General features: G+C 35.7%; 1 protein-coding gene across 2 annotated transcripts in view; it reads right to left on the reverse strand.

The window, feature by feature from the left end:
• UPF2 (UPF2 regulator of nonsense mediated mRNA decay) overlaps positions 1 to 24892 on the reverse strand; it is a 96272-nt gene extending 71380 nt beyond the window's left edge. The window contains exons 1-7 of one of the 2 annotated variants that reach the window (XM_086334921.1): positions 24404 to 24892; positions 18872 to 19251; positions 15682 to 16461; positions 6021 to 6181; positions 2799 to 2996; positions 2185 to 2334; positions 853 to 956 (exon numbers count right to left, since the gene is read on the reverse strand). In XM_086334921.1, the coding sequence (XP_086191047.1) occupies positions 853 to 956; positions 2185 to 2334; positions 2799 to 2996; positions 6021 to 6181; positions 15682 to 16461; positions 18872 to 19233 (1755 nt within the window). In that variant the 5' untranslated portion in view covers positions 19234 to 19251; positions 24404 to 24892. Of the gene's footprint in view, positions 1 to 852; positions 957 to 2184; positions 2335 to 2798; positions 2997 to 6020; positions 6182 to 15681; positions 16462 to 18871; positions 19252 to 24244; positions 24332 to 24403 lie in introns of those variants that run through there. The other variant, XM_086334920.1, reaches the window with a different exon arrangement.

Here is a 24892-nt window from a genome sequence, read left to right on the forward strand (position 1 = left end):
GTAACTACTATCTACTGGCAGTAAATACTTTTAGTTGTTTTCCCTGAACTGAGACGCTCATTTTGTTCATGTTAGAAAAATGTCTGTTAAATACCCAAGTCTGAATAACCATGGTTCATCCCACAATTCTTTCAAGTAAAAATGGTACTCTATATAAAAAGTAGCAGTTTAGCTTGCAACTCAATCATACAAATGGCTTTTCTCAAGGCAACCTTGAGTCAGTAGACACATATCCTTCTTATTTTATCAAGTTAAAAGGAAGTGTACTCAGAGGTTGAAATGAAACAAAATCACTAATTTTTACAGATTCATCAAAGAGATGTTTAAATTAAAGCGACATTGTTTTTTAATCGCAAATGCACAGCAATGAAGACTACAATGGCTATTATTAGAGTCTGCTACCGATGCAGCTTGACTTCACGTTAAAATGCCAGGTTTACCCATCATCACTTTTGCAAATGTCAAAAACGGTGAAAAAGTGGGGGGAAAACTCCTAGTATTAGTATGAAAAGAGTTTTGACCTTACAGACGCCCTGAAAGTATCTAAAAAGACACCGGGAATCTACAGAGAGTACTTTAAGAATATCTGGTCTAAAAGAGTATTTTCCACACTGTGGCAATATGTGAAGGGGAGAGGTGTCAAGCCCACAGGACTCTAGAGACAGTTCCACCCCCAAACACAGCATCTACAAATTGACTCCAACTGTGTTCATTTTGAATTCCTATATTAGATTCCATTTGAAGAAATGGCTCATTCTACAGCCAAAACTGCAAAAACCACAGACATGCCTAATTTGAGCTATCTTAAAAGGTTTACATGCTTTGAGTAAAGTCACACAGAGGCACTCATACCTTGTCTATCAGATCACGGTTGACGCAGTTGGGTAACTGCTGGAGGAAAGCATCTACTATGAGCTTGAGATGAGATCCAGTGCTGGCTTCTTCATCCTCTTGTTCTAATATGAAATTGGATTTTAAGTAGGTTTAGAAATATACATAGACAATGTAAGAATAAAAATCTTCAATAAGATGTTATCTGAGGCACAGATAATCTAAAGCACTTTTCTTATGAAAAATGAAGAACTTTTTCAGATATTACTCTTGAAAGAAAGGGTATCTTTAGAATCATAAGCCTAAATCACTAGTCTTTATCAACTATAAAAGGGCAAACTTTTACATGAGAAGTCATAAGTTGCATGTAGTTTTAGAGAAGATCTACTATTTTTATCTGTTGAACACCCCTTTTCCCATGTCTTCAACTAACAGCATGATCACTGCTTCCCCTCAAAGGCAATCCATGGGATTCCGATGGGAAAGGGTGCTGCCCAAGCACAGATACCATTACTCCTCTGGCCACAGGCAAGCATGACACAGGACTAGCCAACTCCTCCAAGATGCTTATACACAGACAGTGGGAGAGAATCCCTCTTTTCCTCAGATGTCACTAGCTGGTTTGAGCCAAGGGCAGCCTCCAGCCATGCCTCCCTCCCTCCATGACATGGAGAACTAGAGAATCTGCAGCAGGAAACAATGAAGCCCACAGAGAGAAAGGCAACCCTGACAAAGGCATTCTCCTAATAAAGAACCCTAACTAATAAAGAAACCTGATAGAAGCAGTCAGGAAATAATGAACAGTGTGATATTTTTATTACTAAATACAAAACATTACTCAATAGTAAAGACAGATAAAAATGACAGATGAACTGATATACCAATTGTCTTTTTATCTCTCAACTTTCAAATGCATTTATGTTAAGATTGTAAAGATTATATCAGAAATAAAATACATTAAGGACAATGCTAAAAGCACTGAAGTGCAAGACATATCTATTTAGATCATCACTGAAGTTTGTAATCACGTAATATGGGACATGTAGTGTTACTGTTCCAAATCAAATTCCAAAAAAGTGAGGGCCTAGAGACAACAGGAAAACAAGGAATTAAAGAGTAAAGACCCATATTCACAGGCAAAGAGCTTTGTGTATAAACACTAATCAAAGGTTAGGAATTCCCTGGCAATTCATTGGTTAGGACTCTGCATTCTCACTGCCAAGGGCCTGAGTTCAATCCCTGGTCAGGAAACTAACATCCCACAAGTCGCACGGGATAGCCAAAAAATAAGTAAAACATTACATTAAAAAAAAAAACTAATCAAAAATTTAAATTTTTGGCAAAAATGTTTACCTTGCTCGTCAAGAAGTTTCTTTGTAAGATCTTCAGCTTCATCTCCACCCTCTAGCTCCAATGTGTCATCATTAATTTCCAGGTTCTCCAACTCAAGTTCCAAATCATCAGGACTTGATACCTCCTTATTATCCTTAGGTTCCTTTGTCTCTGTTTGAAATCAAAGAATCAGTATCTCTGAATTAAGTGTCATATTGAAATCCTGCTGCAAAAAATAAAGATTCACAAAATCTGCAACATTTTTCCTAGAATCTACATTTATATCTGGCAAATTTGATGTTTATATTCTTAAAAATACATTATGGTCATGGAGGACAAAAACCATAATTTCTTTGTGCATGACATCTGTTCAGTGAAGAAATGAATGGATGGGTGGACTGATGAATGGAGACATACAGGCCATGAGGATTTGTGGTAATGATGAAAAGAAAATAAATCTGATTAGATAAAGTGGACTCAAATTAATTAAGATGTCTATATTATTCTATCATTCATTTAATCTAGTAACTTAATGTTCATATAACAAAACTAGTAACTAAAAAAAATTTTTTTACAAATATTTGAAACTAAAATTTATAGCACTTTAATATAAAAATTTGTCCTCCAGCATTTACCTTTGGAATCATCCTTGCTGGACTCTTTATTCTGACAACTTTTTTCATTATCTTTAAACAAGATGGCTGGAACAAAAGCTTTCAAATCAATGAGGTTCTCGTAAAAATTCCGAGCATCTTCATCTTCCCATATACCACCTTCTAAGTCATATTCTCCAGGTTTACCAGGTGTAAATATATCAATTCCAGGCCCATGCTCTACAGTAAAATAAATCACGGGGAATTAAAACCAATGAATCTTGAATGTTTCAATTAACAGATACTTCTTCAGTCAACAAGCACTCTTGATTATGTATGTAACCATCTTTACCAGAAAATCACAAATTCTGTTTTAAGTAAAGCTCTAAACCAGGACAGATCAAAGGAAAGTGCAGGATAAACATGCTTTTTTCTTGAAGTTTTAAGCAACTGATATGAGATTAAGTAGCTATTTGATATATTAGGCCCATCTTCACAAAGCTTAAAACCAACATAAGAAATACATAAGCCTGGCAATTCCTAAACATCTAGCTTGAAGTCCCACTTCCCCCATGAAGCATTTTTTTAATACTCCCAACACTCTGTATGATTTTATCTCAATTATGTTCGCAATTTTATGCGAACATAAAATATTTATGGTTTATGGTTTATCTTACCATAAACCCTTAAGAAGCATCCCTCCTTTTGGTATTAAACTTGGTATAAGACAGATTGCCATAAATGGTCAACTGATTAATAACTAGAAAGGAAGGGAAAGAATGATGAAGACATATATACACATTTCAGTAGAGAGTGGAAAACCATGCGTTTGTATACACACACAGGCTACATTTACATACAAATATAGATGCTTAAAATTCAGAACATTAAAAGTAATTTCCTACTTCGTGATCAAAAGACCATTCATATTTTTATCTATTCTCACTGTACTTTTTTTTTTTTTTTGTACTTCTCTCCAAACTAGAATTTTAAGAGAATGATCATACAGATTAAAAATAACCCTGAGAATAATTAGATTATTCATTAAAAGTCATTTAGGAAGAACAGGACAAAAATAATAAAGTACTGGCTCCCTAACTCATTACTCATATGCCTTCCAAAAAACGTATTTAAACACAGGACACTGAACCAATGTAAGAGAAAAGACTGATAAATTTAATTCCTTTTTAACAAAAATGTAAATAAAAACAGGGAATTTCCTGGCGATTCAGTGGTTAGGATTCCAAGCTTTCACTGACAAGGGCTCAGGTTCAACCCCTGGTTGGGGAAGTAAGATTCCATAAGCTACGCTGTGTGGCCAAAAAAAAAAAAAAAAAAAGAGCAAAGGACAAACTAGAAGCCAATACTGGCAATATTTATACAAAGGAATTAATATCCATAATATAAAGAGCTTCTGCAAATAAAGTCCAAAATCTAAATAGAAAAAAACGGATAAACCCTCTGAACAGATAAGTCAAAGAGTATATCAAAAGATCCTAACCTCAGTACTAATCAGAATAATGCTAAATAAAACAAAGCATTTATCACTTTGACCCATTAGATTATGTTTAAAAGATTGATATCACCAAAGGAGAAAAATTACCAAAGGTATAGAGATCAATTAATCAATCAAATAAATGCAGAAGTGATATAAATGATATAATTAAGACATGGACATTAAAACAGTTATTACAACTATATTTCATATTTTCAATAAACTAGAAGATACTCTAAGCATGTTGGAGACCATGGAAAACATAACTAGCTTCAACATCTTTACATGAGAGTATCAGACACCAAAAAAGGAAAAAAGAGTGAACTGGAAGACACAGCAATAGAAACTAAGCAACAGAAACTAACCAATACCAAACAGGGTGGAAAAAAAATACTAAAGCACAGAGAAGACAACTTCAAACGTAGTGGTATTTGAATTCCTACAGAAGGGGGGAGAGGAATAGAATACATATTTGGAGAAATAAGGTCAAGATTTGCTAAATTTGATAATTATAAACCCAGACCCAAGAAGCCCAACAAATCCCAAGCACAAGAAACATGAAGTAAACCACAGCAAGCAATTATCATAATTAAGTTCTTTAAACTCAGTGATGATAATATTTTAAAACAACCAGAAAAAAAAATACACATTTAAAAAGAACAAAGACACGAATGATAGCAGCTTTCTCGCTGGAAACAATGAAAGAAGACAGTGGAACAACATCTTTAAATACTGAAAGAAAAAAAAAAAGCCTCACCCTTAAATTCTGTACCAAGTGAAAATATCTTTATAAAATGATGGCAGAATTTTGTTAATTTTGTTGCATAGTATTTACATTTATACTGTAGTAGGTAGTATAAGTAATCTACAGATGATTTAAAGTATATGGGAAGATGTGTGCAGGTTATATGCAAATACTAAGCCATTTTAAATGAGGGACTCGAGCATCTTCAGAGGTCCTGGAACCAGCTCCCTGAAGATACCAAAGGACTATAAATGTTTTCACAGTATACAATGAATATTTTCTTATTGAGGATGTAAAATACAAAATACTTTCCTGTATTATAAACGGATACTTTACAAATACTTCACTCTTAAGATTTTAAGTCAATAGGATTTTCAGATAGTTTTAAAATTAATAATGTATTAACATTTATCAACTTACTTCTCAAGTAGTTGGTATAATATAATACGGCAATGTATTAGGAGCCCTACCAAAAAGGAAGTTTAGAACACCTTTGCAATAATATGAGAAATAACTCATTGTACAAAATGGTAAGTTTATCTTATAAAACTGCAAGGTTTTATAAAGAAAACTGCAAGTAACAATTTATGATAATACATGATTCAAAACAACTAAATTAAAAATAAAAATAAACATAGAAATATTAGTATCCCAAAGGTCCAATCAACATTACCTACCTGAGAAATACAGTAAATCTTTACATAGTCCCAAACACAGTTTAAGACAACCCCTGTTAGATACAATCTAAGAATATCTATTATAAAAGAATCTAAAGAAACCCATCATATCATTATAAGTTATCATTATAAGGCTTCACTGCTCTAAGCACAAAGACTTTTCCATTCAGAGAAGCATTTTAAGTAGATTTAGGTTTTTATTAGGTCTTAATACTTCATTAAAAAAAACTTTAAAGGCATTTCAAAACATCTAATTTCAATAATATACATCTGAGAAGACTAGAGAGATAGAAGTCATTAATGCTTACTAAAAAAAAAAAAAATCACAGTGTTTAAGGATATCTTACCTTCTGGTGTTGGTTTATCTTGAGGAAGATCTGGCATATTTTCATCCAAAAGGTCTGCTAAGGATTGAGAATTTGCCAGTAGCTTTTGATAAGACATAGCAAATTCTTCATACTGTTTATGTCTATCTTCACTTAACTCCCCTTTAGAATGTAGAATACGCCTATAAACAAATGATGAAATAATCTTGACAATCTTATCAAAACAGATGTGATCATCTATTATTATACTGGGAATTGTCTGATTTTATCAAACAAACTTATTAGCATAACCTTCTTTAATAACCTATGTTCAATACTTAACACTTTCAAGATGTTATCTGAAAATCAAAACTTACATCATCAAATTCACCTAAACAAATTAATCTTTTAAGCAATTAAAATTTAACATTGGTTCTTCAGAAAATATGAAGTATGATTAACAAGTATGCTGCAGAAACACAAAATTTAACAGTATGCCACTAATCAATTTTTAGTATTTTGTTAGTCATATACCCCAGACATACAAGTTGGTTTTCAAAAACAGGTTAGAGACTCAGTACCTTTAACCTTTCACAATGATTTGATTCAAGATTATCTTGAAAAAGCCTGCATCTTCCCTACAGTGAATTCTCAATTTACTATGCAAGCACTCTTTATTTAGTCATTTAACAAATATCACTGGAGCAACCCACTTAATCAAGGCCAGGCCACTCTGAGGAGCAGAGGACACAAGTATTCTTCCACTTTGCAACAATTCACTAATAAACCGCCCACAGTTATTAACAGAAATGTAAAATTAATGAAAAATTTTCAATTGTACAGTCGAGTAAAAAGTTTACTATATTAGCTTAGATGGTTGAAATGTCTACAGCTGGACTCAATTTTTCTACAACTAAATATGTAGTAGTGTAAGACATGAAATTTATAAACCTTATTACAAATACAATTTCAAAAAGTCAATTATAAACTGTAAATTAAGTCACTTTCAAAAGTAATATATAAAAGTATTTTTATTCCTTGAGTTTTCTTCTGAACAGAGAAGAAAATGAGTTAGATGGATTTTTTTTGTGTTGTCATATTCTGAAAAGTTATAGAAAATGAAGTTTTCATGAAGAAAAACCCTTGCCTACACTTACTTATCTCTGTTTATTTGGCACATTTCTAAACTTTCCCATCTTCCCCCATTCTCATCAACAGGAACTTTTGTTTCAATGCTACAATATTTAAAATATTAACATTTTCTATTTTTAGGAATATCAGGTCCCATTTACAAATACAAGATAGATCAATATAAAAAACAATTACAATTCATTACATTCAATCCTTTTTTCCCCAACATCTGGCCTAGTCGGATCTAAACTGAGAATTTTTCACTCATTTTCTTATTATTTAAATACACACTAGACAATATCATTTTACAAACAGATTAGTAAAATGCCAAGACAGTTAATCATAATAATCCAGGCTAAACAGTATTCCTCTAATAACACTGTCATTAAAGAACAATTTTTCTCTTCAAATATTTATCAGACTTTCCTTTCATTAAGCTTTATGAATTTTTTTTAAATTAAAGCAAAAACCCAAGCATTTAAAAATATTCAAGCCATGAAAAATGACTTACATTACTTCAAATGAGCTTGGTAGAACTTTTAATTAGAAGTCACATCATTTTTCAAGTTAAAAAAGCCATTAAAATTAAATGATTTGAATAAATAATACTCAAAAGCAGGGTACTCTAAAATGTTCTACAATTATTAGGAGAAATATTAATAAAAACTTTAAAAAAGTTTATTTAGAAGCAAATTATGTTTTTTGGGATATAAGTTCCAAGGAATTTCAAAACCTCTAATGACAACTAAGATTCAAAATTATTTCAGTGCTTAAAAAAAAATTGAAAAATATCTCAAAATACCATAATGTGGAACTTTACTTCTCTAATAATTTGGCATTCTGATCATTTGAAGAAAACACATCCAGTTTAGGTTATACAATATTCACTAAAGATTTATGACATACAAGCTGTACCAAGGTAGTGCCTATTTTATCAAGATAGAAAGTGAACACTTTTCCCCATATCAACCTCACTTTGAAACTTTTGCCTGGACTTTGCAGTCAATTAAATGACTGAATTCTATGAGGTGTCCCAATGCGTGCATTCAATTTCTATCCAGTCCTCGCACGCGTGCGTGAGTGTATGCACATGCATGCACACAATCACATCTCTCTGCAACTCCATGGACCGTAGCCTGCCCAGCTCCTCTGTCCACAGAATTTTCCAGGCAAGAATACTGAAGTGGGTTGCCATTTCCTTCTCCAGGGGATCTTCCCAAGCCAGGGATGGAACCCACATCTCTTGCGTCTCCTGCATTGGCAGAGGGATTCTCTTCCAGTCCTCCTGCAACCAGTTAAAACTCTGAAGCTTCGGAGATACTCCTCGCTCTCCTCAAAACCTCAATTCCATGATTAAACTTTTAATAGTACTAATTTACTTAACTACTTAACTCATACATGTTTAGGTTACTATCTAATAAGAACAGTCCTAGAGAGCAGGCGGCTTAGATTTTGGTTGATTTTCTAATAGAACCTTACACTGTACAGTCAGAAAGCAGTATAGGACAACAACGAAAAGGCATTAGAAGAGATCCGTTATATACAAACCATACATAGTCATATGCATTTTCCTTGACCATTTATTTAAAATATATTTCCTTAATATCTAATTCCACAGCATGTAGTAAGACTACAGACTTCAAGCAGAGAACGAAGCCATCGCAGGTGCCTGAAAATTCAAAATTCCTCGTCATTTAGAAGTTCTAATGAAATTTAAATGAAACAATTTCTAATGAATGTACTATATAAGACAGTTCTTGTAAGTTCATGAAGTCCACAGGAAAAGTTTTTCAGTTGGATTAAATTTTAGAAGGCCTGTATGAGGGATTTACACATACACAGCACATATGACCAGAGTACATGTTCTGTACATCAGTGCAAATCTCACCAAAATTTCTTATGTGAATTCCAATTCCATGGGAATATAACACTAAGCAAAATCAAGCTGAAAATATGGTTCATCGTGTATCATTTTAATTACAATCTCTTCAGAAGCACATCTATTATAGAAAGTTGCACTTAAAACTATTCTTTTGAGGCTGTCATAAATCAGAGGTCAGCAAACTTTCTGCAAAGGGACAAATAATAATTTTAAGCTTTGCAGACCATATGGTCTTTGCTGCAAACACTCAAGTCTGATGGCATAGCACAAAAGCAGTGCAGACAATATGTAAACAAATGAGTATGACTATGTTCCAATAAAACTTTATTTATGGACACTGAAATTTGAACATCATGTAATTACTAATCTGGCCTGAAAGCCATAGTTTGCCAATCCTTGTCGTAACTGGAGATAACCAAGTACCACTGTTAAATATATTATAAACAAGTTCATTCCCTCTCCTGGTTCCATTGCATGATAGGGAGGAACTGGTACTATTTTAAAGATATGAAAAGCAAGCAATGAATACAAAATTAATTCCAAGTCTTATTCGCTGTAAAAAAAAAAAAAAAGAAGGTAGACGTCTTGCACCTAAAATATGAGATATCACTATTGGGGAGCACCTCTAGGGTACATCAATCCTTGATTTCTGGAGTGTTTTTTATATTATATTTAACAGTAATTTAATATTATAAATCTGACTATCTCAAATAGTCCATTCTGGAATCAAGCAATATATCTCATAAGGAAAGCCACATATGCCTCAAAAAATTTTATTGAGACATGCATTTTTTTCCATTTTTAAAATTTTTATTGTTATTGCCTGGCCTTCATGCTACTATTTTGTACAGTGTTTATTCTGTTGCTTTATAATGTTTTTAAAAATGAATTTTAAAAAATAAGCTATGAAAGTTTAAGAAGTTTAACATACACATTTTGAGAATCATAAAAAGGCACAAAGAGATATTCTCATTTGAAAAACCTTCTGAAGAATTGAGCAGGCAATATACTATTAACAGTGAACTAACATTGATTCTTACAATGTGCCAGATACTGTTATTAAACGCCTTTACACACATACATTCACATATGCATCATTCACATGCACCTCAGAGACACAGTGCTGCTGTCATCCCACTTTACAGAAGAGAAAGCCAAAGCACAGAGATGTGAGGTAACTTGCCCAAAGTTACAGAGTAAATGACAAATCTAAAACTTGAATCCAAGCAGTCTGGCTCCAAAGTTCATTCTCTTAACTCCTGGATTACAATGCCTCTCAAATTATCCACTTGATATCATATATTGAATTAGGATGTCTCTCAAATGCATATATCAAAGGCAAGTCTTCCCAAACCAAGGTGCTGGTTTTATATTCTCTTTTGGGTCCTTCTTTCATTTGGATTTGACTTTAGAAGTTCTGAGTAGCTAATGGGTTTATTAGATACCTTAAACAAAATGCAGTTGAAGATGAGTACTATGGAAGATGTGAAAAATAAAGAATGAAGAGATAGGAAAGAAACTGATTCTGTCATTTGCTATCAAAGTCACACTGGGCAAGGTCTTTAATAACTAAATCTGAACTATCACCTTCAAAATACAGGTATTTCTTTCAAGGGTACTGTGAGGATCAACTGAGATCATATACCTGATGCACTATATCAAAGTAAAACAGTATTTTCATGAGAAAAAAAAAAAAGCCAGTGTCCACTGTAACAAAGTCAAGAACTTAAAATTTGAAGTATTAGTTTAATCTTCTATCAGCCAAATTAAAAGAGAAAAAAAAATCTTGAATACAGAAAATCTATTTTAGCTTTGTCCTTAACCACTCATGTAAAATAACAAAGAACACATGGCCGAATCTTGACAAAATAACCATGAAGCAGACCCATGAAAACCACTAGGTTTCACTTTTCATCTTCTTTACTACTCTGTCAAATTCTCACGAGAACTTGAATTTTCTTGTGGTTTCATTTTAGACTCTGGTTATGAATGTTGAACAATCTTACATGAAGAGAGTAGAGCAATAGTTAAGCATAACTGTCCCCAGAGATTTATTAATCAGCTAATATCAAAGGCACTGACTCAGAATTGGAAAATATCTAGGAGGTAACAATTTTGAAGTTGGTTATGAATGTTGTATAATCTTATATGAAGAGCATAGAGCAACTATTAAGCATAACTGTACCCAGTGATTAATCAACTATATCAACGTCACTGACTCAATCAGAAAATATCTAGGAGGTAACAATTTTGAAACACTTATAAAATTGCTAAAGTCTCTGTAAATATAACGCACAGTGATATATAACATTTTAATAGTGCTTAATACTTGCTGTTCAGTCGCTAAGTCATGCTCGACTCTTTGCGACCCCCTGGACTTCATTTAATAAACAATCTTCCTGTAAAGGCAAGGTACAACTTAACCGGAAAGAATATGAAAGGTAAAAGCAACACCACTGAATGTCAGGTTAATGTGTTTTCAGGTTTCAACACTGTTAAAGTAATGCCTCATGAATTTGCATTAATAAAAGAAACCTCTCTGGTTACATTAACATGGGAAAAAGCCTACATTCTACCTACATTTTTTTCCTTCCCAAACTTTAAATCAAATCATTTACTGCTGTTGAACTGAGCATGCAATCATGAAGGTCATAATTCACAGGTACTGAAAAGAGAAATGTGCCCTCATTCCTACCAATAAAGGAGAAAAAAAAAGAAATTAAGACACTTCAGAATTATTGAAGTATTCTGACTTAATATCTGAATTCATGATTTCACTATACTGTAAGAAATTAACTGTTACATAATTAAGTTACATCTAATAAAATTAAATCATTTATTCAACCAATTTTTATTAAATGCCAAAAAAATACTAGGTTATATTATCTCAATGAGAATAAAATCTCAAAGTACAAAGCATTTTGTGTATAAAGTAATAGCACTGAAAATAATAAAAAATAACACTTGGCAAGAAGTAAAACTATTAATTCTAGACTGGAAAATACTATTAGATGATATTTTAAATGTGCAAATATTAATTTTAACTCTTCAGATCAATTACTTAACCAAAATGCATTTAAAAATAAGATTTTGTACTTAACAAGTACAAAAAGCTTATAAATTCACATTTACTAGAATTCACCCAACCCCAGGATCAATTTCATTGCTGACCAGCAACTGTAAATCCTCAGGGGCTTGTAACTAATACATATCAGCATAGCTAACAGCAGAAAAGAACAGCTGAGACTCAACAGGTCTCATTCAGTTATGCCTTCACTCATCCATTACAGTGTTTTTAAGAAAACATGAGAGATTTTATTACTCTATTTTTTTAATTGGTTAAATAGATTTTTAAGTATAGACTTCAATGAGTACAGACTAACACTTCACAACCCCTAAGCACCATGCCATCTCCCAAGTTAACCAGAATGCCCAAGAGCATTTACAATCCATAGACTGAAAACACAGGGTATTTCACTTTTTTTAAAACCATCATTAAAGACAGTGAATAAAGGCTTAAAGTAGTTTAACTACGTGAGTCTTAAATACTCACTAGCTTGGCACCTACATTTCTAGCATTATCATGCCTAAGAGAAACCTTACTGAGAAAAATGACCATCTGTGATTTATTCCTATGATAAGAGAAAAACTTAAAAACATCTACTGGATAATGACTGGCAGAAACAAACTTCTGGAAACTGGACATTTTATAACATACCCTTTTAGAAGTAAGGAGACTAACATTAGGCCAAGTAGGGACTCTGCATTAATCCAATTCCTCGTGTCTTTCCTCAGTCAGGCACTTCAATCCTCACTTACAAAGGTTCTTCAAATTGAAGCTATCCTAAGGCATGAGTGACTTACTAAGCCATATGCCAATTGTTTTCTACACTGTGATTAAGATTCTCACATCCCCCAAATAATTACATATAATTGGACAGTTCCTGTGATAAAATAACTGCTCCCAGGGTAAGGTCAATTTACATTTAGTAAATAGCCTCCTCTAATAACCAACCATAGGTCAATAGCTCTGTATTAACATGAGTAAGTTTCTAGGAAAAGGCCACGAAGCTGTGGTCTCAACACTGTATCCTGGTTCAAAATTTTCTTCTGTGACTTTCATCATGAACAAAAACAGGTCTGCTTATCTAATCTAAATGTGACCAGTGGATAAGTATAATTAACAATATATACATCATTGAGAATTCCCTGGCAGGCCAGCGGTTAGGACTCAGTGCTTTCAATGCCATGGGCCACTATTTCAATCTCTGGTCAGAGAACTAAGATGCCAGAAGCCATGTGGCATGGGAAAAAAAAAAAAAAAATCCACACACACACACACACCATCAATTATCATTAGGCTAACATAATATGCCAAAAGTACCTAAAGTTTAAGAGTTAAGTCTGTATCAGGAATAAAAAATTATGTCTCCAGTTCAAAGTGAAGAACTGACTCAGTAGCATGCCATTTGAGAAATGTCTTTAGGTATAACAAAAAGTCAAAAGACTGCAGCTATAAAAACTGTAGGCCATAGGCAGATAAGAAGGCATCAAAAACAAACATCCAAAGTGACTGAAAATCAGGCAGCAAATTGAGAGAACCAGAGATACTCAGCCTGGAGAAGATCAAAGGGAAACACCTTGGCAGTCTGCAAATATTTTGAGACATCATGGTGTAAAAGAAGAGACATGTCCCATGCCAATCAATGCTTCTCAAACTGTCGTAAAGGAATAATTTTCTTTCCAATCACTGCACAGCTATAAAATATAATGACAATATCATGGCAATGAAAAATTGCTATCAAAATGTCTAATGAAATGTCTCAGTTTCTCTACTTAATTCACTGGCAACAGGTAAACAGTTCATGGAACCCCACTCTGAGTAGCTTTATTCTGTCTATACCAGAAAAAATGAGTAAATCAAAGGGAACCATTTTATGAGCAGTTAAATTTCAGCCCAAATTCCCAGCAAACAGGCTAGGAATAGGTGTGTCCAACAGTGCAATGGCTCAGGGCACTAAGCTCAAGAAGTTTTCAGAATAATTTATGTCAGATAATCTGTAAAATGGATTTCATTTTGCATTGGAAGGATGACTAGATTAAATCATTATAGACTCTGCCCTAAAAGCTTCTGTGAGGCCAATCAAAAACACAAAATGTAGAAAGGATACATGTATATGTATGGCTGAGTCTCTTTGCTGTCCACCTGAAACTATCAAAACACTGTTAATCGGCTGTACTCCAACACAAAATACAAAGTTTAATTAAAAAAAAAAACCTTAGAAAGTAGCCAAAAAAAAAAATCAAAGCATACTTTCAAAATCACCTGGGACGTTATTAGGTAAAACATATGTGAAAAGGAAAAAGACTGTAAAAATGACTATGTAAATTGTAACTAAGAAAGCTAATACATGTGAAAATTATTAATAGAGGACCACTACTTTATTAACCCATTACTGGCTACAGAAGTACATTCTGAGGTTGCCTCTTTAAAGTTTAAAACAGTCCTCGCTATTCAAAAGCAAAAAATGAGGATTGTTTTAAGAAACATTAAGGAGCACCACTGCCATCTTAAATTCTCACCTGAGTGAGCTTCGGCCACCACAGATTTATCCATATAGCCTCTGCTGTGATCTTATCCCTTACCTAAGTGAACAACTGGCATACACTATTGCAGTCTTTTGTGGCTAAGTTAAGCACCTTCTAGAAGTAACTACATAAACCAGTCCTCCCCAACTACAGGCTTGTAAGAGTAAGTGTTCTCCCCACACAGGAACTTTAAAATAGGTGCAAAGTATTCAGCCAAAGGCTACCGCTTGTGACTTCTTTCTGTACACCTTCAGCCCGGCCCCAAATACACACCTCCATACTTACCTAATATCCACCAGCTACATCAACTTCTAGCCTTTTGATGCTTTCTAGGAGAAGGCAATGGCAACCCACTCCAGTGTTCTTGCCTGGAGAATCCCAGGACGGGGGAGCCTGGTGGGCTGCCGTCTATGGGGTCGCACAGAGTCGGACACGACTGAAGTGACTTAGCAGCAGCAGGTGCAGATGATACAGAGTAGTCTACAGGATCTTGTAACAATCAAGGGTGGCCTAAATCAGGGATCTTCACCACAGGCTTTAGAATTTTGAAAGGATGTCCCCAGGAGAAAGACTCCTGTAAATGCACTTTACATATTTGCATTTAAAGAATTTTTTCACAGCTACTTTGGTATACTGTTTTCCAAATTTCTGATCTAAAATATCACTAATGAATGACTTATTCTCTTGAAAAGAGCGAGTATCAATGGTGACATCAATAAAACTAAAATACAAAAGTAAACCTGCTATAGAAAAGAAACAGTGAAACACACACAAAAATAATAGCAGATAAGTTAAAGTGATAGAAAAAGAAAACTTATCCCTCAACATTAAGATTTTTAAATCACAGTAAAAATCCACAATGTAAAAATCATCATATACTTGCCAAATTTCTATTAAATCAGAAACAAAATCTATCAAAGACTCACATTTAAACATGAGTACTTAGACTGTTATCACCCTGTGAAATTTTCCTGGAATGTTAAGAAATCACCTGTAATAAACCCTTTTCCACAAGTTCTTTCAGTGGCGTGAAGACTTTACATTTTTTAAAGTATGAGCTCCAAAATAAATTTTCAATTCTGAGAAACGTTTGAAAATCACCTGTTTTGTCTCTCAGTATTCTGTAGCTCCCTGTGGTCCCTTTTCAGATGTTTGGTCAAAGACGTAAAGTATTCTTTTAAAAGATTCTGGAAAGGTTGCTGTTTCTCTGGACTAATTATCTCACTAGGAGGAAAACTCAAATTAAACTTCTCTGCAGCACTCTTTACTTTCCTTGGTACAAGTCCAGCAATATCATCTCCACAATGTCGACAAAAACTAATCACCACAGAAACATGAGTATGGGATTCCCGATCAGCATTAATAATATTTTTTAGCTGTTCATAGATTAAGGAAAGACCTTCCTTGTCAGTGAAAATCCCAACTATTGTCAATTCTGCAATGAAACGCAAATCAGTTCTTAACTTGGTAATGTTAGGTGTTTTCTCTTCTTTCCTGGCTTCAAAATGTTTTTTCCAAACCTGAAGAAGTGATGGGGCAAAGTCGGCATAGCGCTGGTGAAAGAGCGAGCATAAGTGCACAGCACAATTCACGTCAGATATTTTTAGCTTTGCTTCCACAATAGAAGCGACAGCCTCTGCAATGTATTTGCTTAAATTTAGGCCATTAAAATCATGGGACAAGGAGTCTCTCTGTTGTTCTGTAATAGTTTTTAGTTTCTTGACAAAAGCGGTATTTTTCTTCAAACTTGAGTCTAGTCGGCTAAAGAAATTTTCCTCTGGTCGGTTGTCTGGAGCATTTTGGTTTTTGCTACGAAGTTCTTTCCTCAACTGATGTCGTTCCCAAGCTTCCTGATGAAGCTGAAGGGATTCCTCTTTCTCTCTATATAAAAAACAAACAAGTAAGTAAGATACCTTGTATATTTTGAAGCATAACTGATGAATCCCATAAGAGTGAAAGCCAATGAAAAATTAGAAAAGCAAAAAAAAAAAGAAAAATTTGAAAAGCAACAGAATCCAAGAGGAACAAAAAATGCAAAAGGCCCTTTCATCACTTTAAAGACACCTGATTAATGACCAGATAATGAGAACTCATTCTACTGATAACACCAAAAGTGGCAGAGTGGAGCAATTTTTAATAACTAGATTAAAAATCATTCTGGCAACTGGCAAGCTAAATGAATATAACTTTTTACTTGTCAATTGTAACCCAATAAAGCTGAAAAAAATAAATGGATAAAACAGGATTCTTAATACAAAAAAATAAAGTAATATGTTTGGGAAAATATAAAACCTAAACCAAATAAAAGCACTGGGGAAACAGGGAAAAAATTCCACAAAAAAATAAAGAACAAAATTACAAAAGAATATATTAAAATGCTTTGAGTTAGGTACCATTTTCCATACTTTAGCATTAAATAAACCGTTCTTAATAAAAGTACCTTTCTTAATAAAAGTTTAGGCCTTAAAATTCAAGTATAATTAAAAGCTCATTTAGGAACCAGAAAAACTATAGGATAAAAGCACTTTAATAAAAGGTTAGCAGACTCAGTTTATCCTGAGACGATTCAAAATCAAATCTGCTTATGTTTCCACTAGAAAGATGGGACATGTTTAAACTGCAGAAGTAGTAAAATAACTCAGGCAGGAGTGGGAGAATGAGGACAATCTGAGGTTTCTGAGACACCAAAATATATAACTTTAAAATATAAATTTCTAACAAAACAGATTTTCATCTTTCTAAGATAACCATCCCTGAGTTACTCCATAACTCTACAATTTTTCCACTAATAGCTACAATATGCTAACAAAGAGTTACATCTATCACTGAGAACAGGGACATGAATCCCTTGAAGCCTCCCAGCCACACAAAAACAAAATCAGCAGTGAGAGTGCTCGTTAAGAGAGTATAACTCATTACTGCCATGCATTCAACAACTCAATTATCATCTTTATTAAAAATACTTTAATATATAATGAATATATACACACACAATGAAAACATTTATACTTACCTATTTATATATTTACAGGTGAATAATATGATGCTTTAGAATACTCAAGAAAAAAAAAAGGGGTAATTGCAGATGCTGGGTAGATGGGAAGGGATACTAATTTATTCCATTCTATCTTTTACATGCTTGAATTGTTCCAAATAAAAAGTTGGCATTGTGGTTACTATTGTTTTTTTTAAGCTCTTTGTATCAGAAGGGTGAGAGAACAAAAGTTACAGTGAAATGAAATATCCTTCCAATTATTTTAAGTAAAATAGAAAATAAGCAAGAAATTCTCAAGAATCATAGTTCTGAATATTCCAAAACTATTGCTTTTCAGACCTAAGACTCCAGTTCCTCATTAAAAATAGTTACTGAAGAACTTTGGTAAGTAGGTAACCGAGCTGTTCAAGAGATTCATAAAAATTCATATTTGCAAACAGCTTTTTAAATTACATATACAAAGGGAAGAGCCCATGCACTACTGGATTAGGTCTCACGCACTGTTCATCAACTGTCATTTCTGCTACATCCTGGTAGTCTTCCTAAGAGGACTACCTCGTTTTTCACCAGTTCATTATATCACTTGCACAGATTTACAAGGTTACAAATAGATTTTCATAAAGATAAAAAAGGGAAGCATTTTGGAATTGTACTTAAAGACAATGGTTTTAAGGTCAGCCTAACCCAGGTTCAAATCCCAGCTGCTCAACTATTTACTGTGACCTTAGGCAAGTCATTTAATCTCTTGAAGCTTCATTTTATTAATTCACAAAACAATAAGCTTACTTCATTAGGACTGCCTTAAAGACAGGTACTGATACAACTGCAGAGTTTGGCATATAAGAAACTCAACAGCAGCCATTAAGAACTGAAGATTTTCGGGAATTCCCTGGCAGTCCAATAGTTAGGACTTTCACCACCAGGGCCCAGGTTCAATCCCTGGTCATGGAACTAAGATCCTGCCAGCCACACAGCATGGCCAAAAAAGAAAGATTTTCAACTTAGAAAGATTACATACTATAACATGAAAAAAAGATTTTCTAAAAAGCACAAACAGCTCAAATTGCTCCACACCTCAAAAAAATATTTATTGAAGGTTACTATTATTTAATTTCAAGAGTTAAAGCACTGAAATCATGCCTGTAGTCAGTGAAATTAACAGAACAAGTAAATTGAGATACTCTCAACTCTCAAGCAACTGCACCTTGCAAATTTTATTTCAAATAATCACTGTTTTTCCAAAACATTCCAATCTTCCTATTTCTATACATTAACAGTTAGAATAAATGTTCTTACTTCAACTGGGCAGCCTCTTCTTCCTGCTGACGTTTCACCTGTTCTTCTTGCTTCTTTCTCTCTTCTTCTTCATGTTTCTTTTTTTCTTCTTCCTCTTTTTTCTTTAATTCCTCCTCTGCCTTCACCTTTTCTTCTTCTTTTTTCTTGCGTTCCTTGTCTTCTTTTTTTCTTTTATCTTCTTCCAGTTTCTTCTTCTTATCTTCAGGGACCTTAATGACCTCCTTCTTGGCAGTAAGCTTGATCTCCTCTTTTGGTTTCTCCCTGCTGCTCACTGGCCGCCTTTCACTGCAGTCTTTTTCCTTGCTGTTTAGTGAAGATTCTTTTTCTTCCATACTTGCTGGCTTTTTACGCTCAGCTGGCATTATGTTACCCAAGACAATCTGTAAGAGTAAAAGAATGTCAGCACTATAATTGCAGTGACTTTTTTTTTTAACTAATGTGACACTACTTTGTTAAGTGGAACATATTAATGCAACTTGGCAACTGTGAGAGATTAAATAAAATGCATACAAAACAAATACTATTTCAGTGATAAAATAAATCACTGATCATATCCTATATTCTATCATTATTAGTTATGCTTATGTCTAAGCACTTTCTTTCTACTTTTTAGTCAGAAAATAGTCTCTACAAGAAGTAGAGAGCACAATATAAGGAACCTCCATGTACCCATTACATTCAACCACTATCAACTTCACAGGTGATATTAAATGACATATCATTTAATCATAAATACTTCAGTACTATCTGAGAACATTTTCAACCAGTTTCACCCACCATACTTCATAACCACTAAGAAATGCTGGTGACACTACATCATACAATATTCAATTACAAGTATTTAAGTGGGACCATAAATGAGCTCTTACCTTCTACGAAGCAACTAATAAAATAGACAAGACTAATAAATTTCATCTCATTGCTCTAACTGTATCAAACACAAAAACTGCTAACTATCCCAAACTAGACTAGACCTTTCATCTCTTTATTAGTAGTCAAAATTAGTCTATAAACATAATGATTACTATAAATAATACCTAAATTAAATATTCTGTTCTATACTTGCCAATACAAGAGCCACCAGCCCAGAGTTTCCCAGCCTCAAGAGTACTGACATCGTGGGCAAGAGTTCTCTGGTGGGAGGAGGAAAGGCTACCGTGTGCACTGCACAAACTGTAAGCGAAGCATCCCTGCTTCTACACAGTAGATGCCAGTATTGCCCCAGTTTTAAAAAACAAAAATTACTCAGACATCACCAAATTTCCCCTGGGGGCAAAATCACTACCAGCTGAAAACCACCACACTAGCCACACATGGCTACTTACACTGTAAATTAATTAAACAGAATCTGAAATTCAGTTCTCCATCACTATCCATAATCCAACTGCTCAACTCCACATGCCACTAGTGGGTACAACATCAAACAGTGCAGATATAGAGCATTTTCATCATTATAGAAAGTTCTATTGGAGAGCACTGGTCTATAGTACAGCCTCCATATAGTTAACTGGAATAAACTCTGGAACAAAAAATGTATTCTCCACCAAAATTCATGATTTCCTTTTCTAAAAATACGTGTCTACTTAGAGCTTAGTGTTCTCATGTCATTTCTTTTATGGACAATACTTCGTTTTAACTTCTAAATCATTTGAAAGTTGTACACAAGAAAATCAAAATACTTTTCATTTAAGAAGTACAGAATTACTTAAACTACTGAGGGTTTTTTTATTTTAAGCTAAAACACAGTACTCAAGTATTTTCAATATATGTTTTAAATTACATCAATAAAAACTATGTTAGCAAACAAAACATTTGCAGTAATAAATATTTTATAAACACAAAGCATTTATTTCAGCCCTCTAATAAAATATTACCACAGAAAGACAATCTAAGCCAACTGAAGCACTTTCAGTGATTTTTGGAGGCACATGTCATAGTCTGTATCTTATCTCAGCCACCTCTTCCTTCCCCTTTTCTGTTTTATTCTTATTCTCCTCCACCTCCATGTTCTATGCATTTTTTGGACAATGACACCCAAAGGCTTCAGATAACCCTATTTGTGGAACTTGAACAAAAAAGGGCTGTTAATCCTGTTTAAACAATCATTAAAATACATAAGAGCATAACTACTTATTTATGTGGCAAGACAGTGTTAATATTTATATTACCTGGGAAATTTAGTATCAACTTCTCACACAGTTTCAATACCCACCACTGTCCTAAACTGACTGCCCTAACGCAAGCAAACTTTCAAGAGCGAATACTAATAGCTACTAGCTACTTCTCACAAAGTAAACATTTTACATACATTATTTCATTTAATAATAAAATCTTCATGAGGTAAGTATTATTTTCCCTATTTAATAAATGAGTAAAAAGAGACCTGACCAAGTAACTTGACCAAGGCTTCTACAGCTAGTGACAGAGCTTAACCAAAGTTATTAAGAATCCTGAAGAGGATGCAGCTAGAAAACGTGACAAGAGATACTGACTACACAAATCAGAATTACATCTCTCAGAGTAGAAGGAGTCCCTGATGATGGTTAAGCAGTTTCTACATTATGTTTTAACTTTTGGCCTATTCTAGCTAAAAGATATGGGGACAGGTAATTCCTAGGTAATCAGATAAACTTACTTAGGGATATCTATAATTATATGCAAAAAAAAAAAAGTTTTATACAGATTTTGTTCTTTCTGATGTGAAGCTGCAACAAGCAACACTTCAGCTAATACGGGAAGGAACAGTTCTCAGAATATAAAAAAGAATGGTACCAAAATTTATAATATCTCATTTATGAAGACAAAATTAGACACTAAGCTCTGTTAAAACATTAAGGAACGTACTTGGAATCTGACAAATTTATAAAGGATCATCATTTATCAGCACAACAGTCCCTCAAATTTTTGTGATTTTCCACAGTACTCATATATTAGACTTTTAAACGTCTTCTATATCAAACTGCAGAAGTCTTTCATGAATTAGATTCTGCTCTAGAGCATAGGTTCTCAACTAGACCCTCAAGTCTTGGCAGTGGTATCTTCTTTGAACCATTTCATCCTTATATTACAAACATATACCCAAAGTACACCTGGAACTAAATTTAAATGAACAAAAATATGATGAAAATTTTAAGGTTCATGTAAAGGTAGCAATGCACTATGAGAAAATAATATGAACTTTAAAGTCAGTCAGACTTATAACTTTGCAAACTCTACAACCTGCTAGCTATGGAAACAGGGCAATGTAACTTCTCTGAGTCTATTCATCAGTAAGATGGAGATACTGCCACCTCTCTTACAGACGTCTTAAACTTCTGTAAGTCTAGAAGAGAGCATGAGAGCCATTCAACAAATGCTTATTCTCTTTCACAGAGAAAACTGAAGAGTTAAGCCTAAAATAAGAATTGTTTAGAGTTAGGAGTACTAGATTTTAACTACTCCAATTCTCAATTTTTACACTGAGTGAACTGCCCAAGATTACACAACTAGCTTAATAACTGGGTTGAGACTCTGTGTCCAGTGCTCTTTCCCCCTATATAACCTAGGACTTAAAAAGTCAAGTAGGGACTTCCCTGGTGATCCAGTGGCTAAGACTCTGGGGGCTAGGGTTGGATCCCTAGTCAGGGAACTAGATTCCACATGTTGCAACTAAAGATCCCTAAAGATCCCACATGGTGCAGTTAAAGATCCTGCATGTCCCAACTAAGACCTGGTGAAACCAAATAAATAAATATTTTTTAAAAGCCAAGTAAAAAATACAAGCTATAGAATTCAGATTAAGTATGTATTTGTATCACATCAAATTTCAAATGTGAAACTGAGCATTAAATTATATTGTGAAATGCCATTTCACATTTTAATAAACTCATGCTTTAATATTTTACCTCAAGTCTTCCAAATAAAAACTAGAACTTTTAAATAGAGTCTGTAAGATAAAAATTAGTGATCTTTTAATTGGAATATGATTAGCTCCCACAAGCCAGTATAATTACATTCACACAGTTATTAAAAAGGAAGCCATGCTTTAAAACCACCTTTCTGGCTCCCAAAATAGTGTCCTGGCCCTTGGGCTGTATATTTTATTTGGTTTTCTAAATATACCCTGAACTTCCAGAAAAAAGTAAAACTACTTTACTAATAAAACAGGTACTTTCAATGGTCCGTTGGGAGAGTGCAGAGAAAGGGGTGTTTCCCTTTAAAGCTATTTATCCGCAAAGTACCATATGGGTTATGTATGAAATCACAATGAGACTGCTCTGAAAATGCTCCAGAGTGAAAGAATGATATTTAATCTTTACATTCTGGGTTATTCATTTAAAATGGTCTAAGGGCAGAACAGCACAAGGGCATTACCTCCCAGTCTCTGACTTTAAAGAACGTTCTCAGGAAAAAGGACTCAAAGTTTTTACAAATTCCACCAGAGTTCAAAAATGGTTTTTTTCATGAGTCGTACAGTTCTTCTAAACACTTAATAACTCTGCTAAAGGGGAAAAGTGAGGGAGAGTTTTCCTCAGGTCTGATGCATCACTGCGTGCAAGTCCTAAAAGAGCAAGAGACCCGACGGTCCGGTCCAGACTGTCCCCTCAAACTTATAAGCTGGCTCTGCTCCGCCAACCAAACACCCCGCGATCGCCTCTTTAGTTCAACAGGAGGACCGGGAAGCCCGGGATGAAGGCAAAGTGAAGAATTCTCAGCCCATGGGACTAAAACGAAGTCCACCCAGGAATGCCTGCCCACCACTCTGCGATCCACCGAACCCCGTCCCCTGCACCCTCTTCTCCCACAACCCCCTGCTCTCGCTCCACACGCCTCAGCTCCTCTGGCTTCCTCGCCACAACTCCCCTTCCCACCCGGGTCCACGGTCACCTTCGCGGACCGTCCCTGCCCCAGCCCTAACTTCGCACCCCACACTCCCTCACCGCCGGAGCCCGACACGCTCCGGCCGGTCTCTCGGCTCCACATCCTCCCACACACACACCCACCCTCCCCATTTCCTCGCCCTCGCTTCCCTCCCGGCTCCCAAAGAGCTCTCCCCAGCCTCCCCTCGCTCTCCTCCACACCCCAAACCTCTTCACCCCGCCACGGCGGGCTCCCCGCCTCCGGCCCCGAGGCCCACCCCGGGCATATGAGGCAGGCACCCCCTCGACAGCCTCTCCTGCCTCCCTCCCGCGTTGAAGGGAGCCTCCTGAGGAAAGGGGTCTGAGGAGAACGACGCCGGACCCGCGGTCCGTCTCCTGCTCGCCGTTCCCGGAGCGCTGGGGTGCCGAGTAGCCTCACGGGTCCCCGGGGGAGTAGGAGTCCAGGCCGGTGCCTCCCAACCCCGCTCCCTCCTGGTCGTTGGAGCGGAGGGAAAGGAGGTTCCCCGGGACTTACCTCGAGCCTGTTGTCAACATTAGCCCCGGGTTTCCCAGCACCAACTCCAGCGCTCGGGCTCTCCCCTCCCCTCCCCCCACCTAGCTCGCAGCCGAGGACCCGCCTTCCCTCACCTCCCCCTCCTCCCTCCGCCCGCCGGCCCTCCCGTCCGCCACTCACCAGCGCGGCCAGGCTGAGAGTGGGGGCGGGGCGGAGGACGGCGGAAAGGAAGCAGCTGTCCGCACTATTGCCAGGTCGAAAACAGTCCGGGCTTCCCTTCCGCCGGCATTCCCTCGCTCTTAGCTTAGCTCCGGGGCGAAGGATCGCGAGTGAATGCTCAGATAGGTGCCACACACACAGCGGCGGCTTCAAGCTGCCCAACTAAAGGGGAGGAGCTAATTTTTCAGACAGGCAATTCGCAGGGCAGCCATAACCTGCACCTCCAGCCAGGGCCTCAGCGGAGGGGAGGAGTATTCAGAGGCCCGGAGGCAGGAAGTGGATTGGTCGCCAGGAAAGGGAAAGCGCCTGAATTGGAGGTGCGCAAGCGCAGGCGCTGGGGGAGGGAGACCGGAGGGGGAAAGCGAGAATGGGGAGGGGCGGAGCTAACAGGAGGTGAGGAAGGGCGGTGGAGGAGTAGGCGAATTACGGAGCGGCATTAAGGACAAATTT

This window comes from Bos grunniens, chromosome 13, assembly GCF_055505025.1.
Source record: "Bos grunniens cultivar Pamir isolate PY7600 chromosome 13, Bosgru_T2T1.0, whole genome shotgun sequence".
Lineage (NCBI taxonomy): Eukaryota > Metazoa > Chordata > Mammalia > Artiodactyla > Bovidae > Bos > Bos grunniens.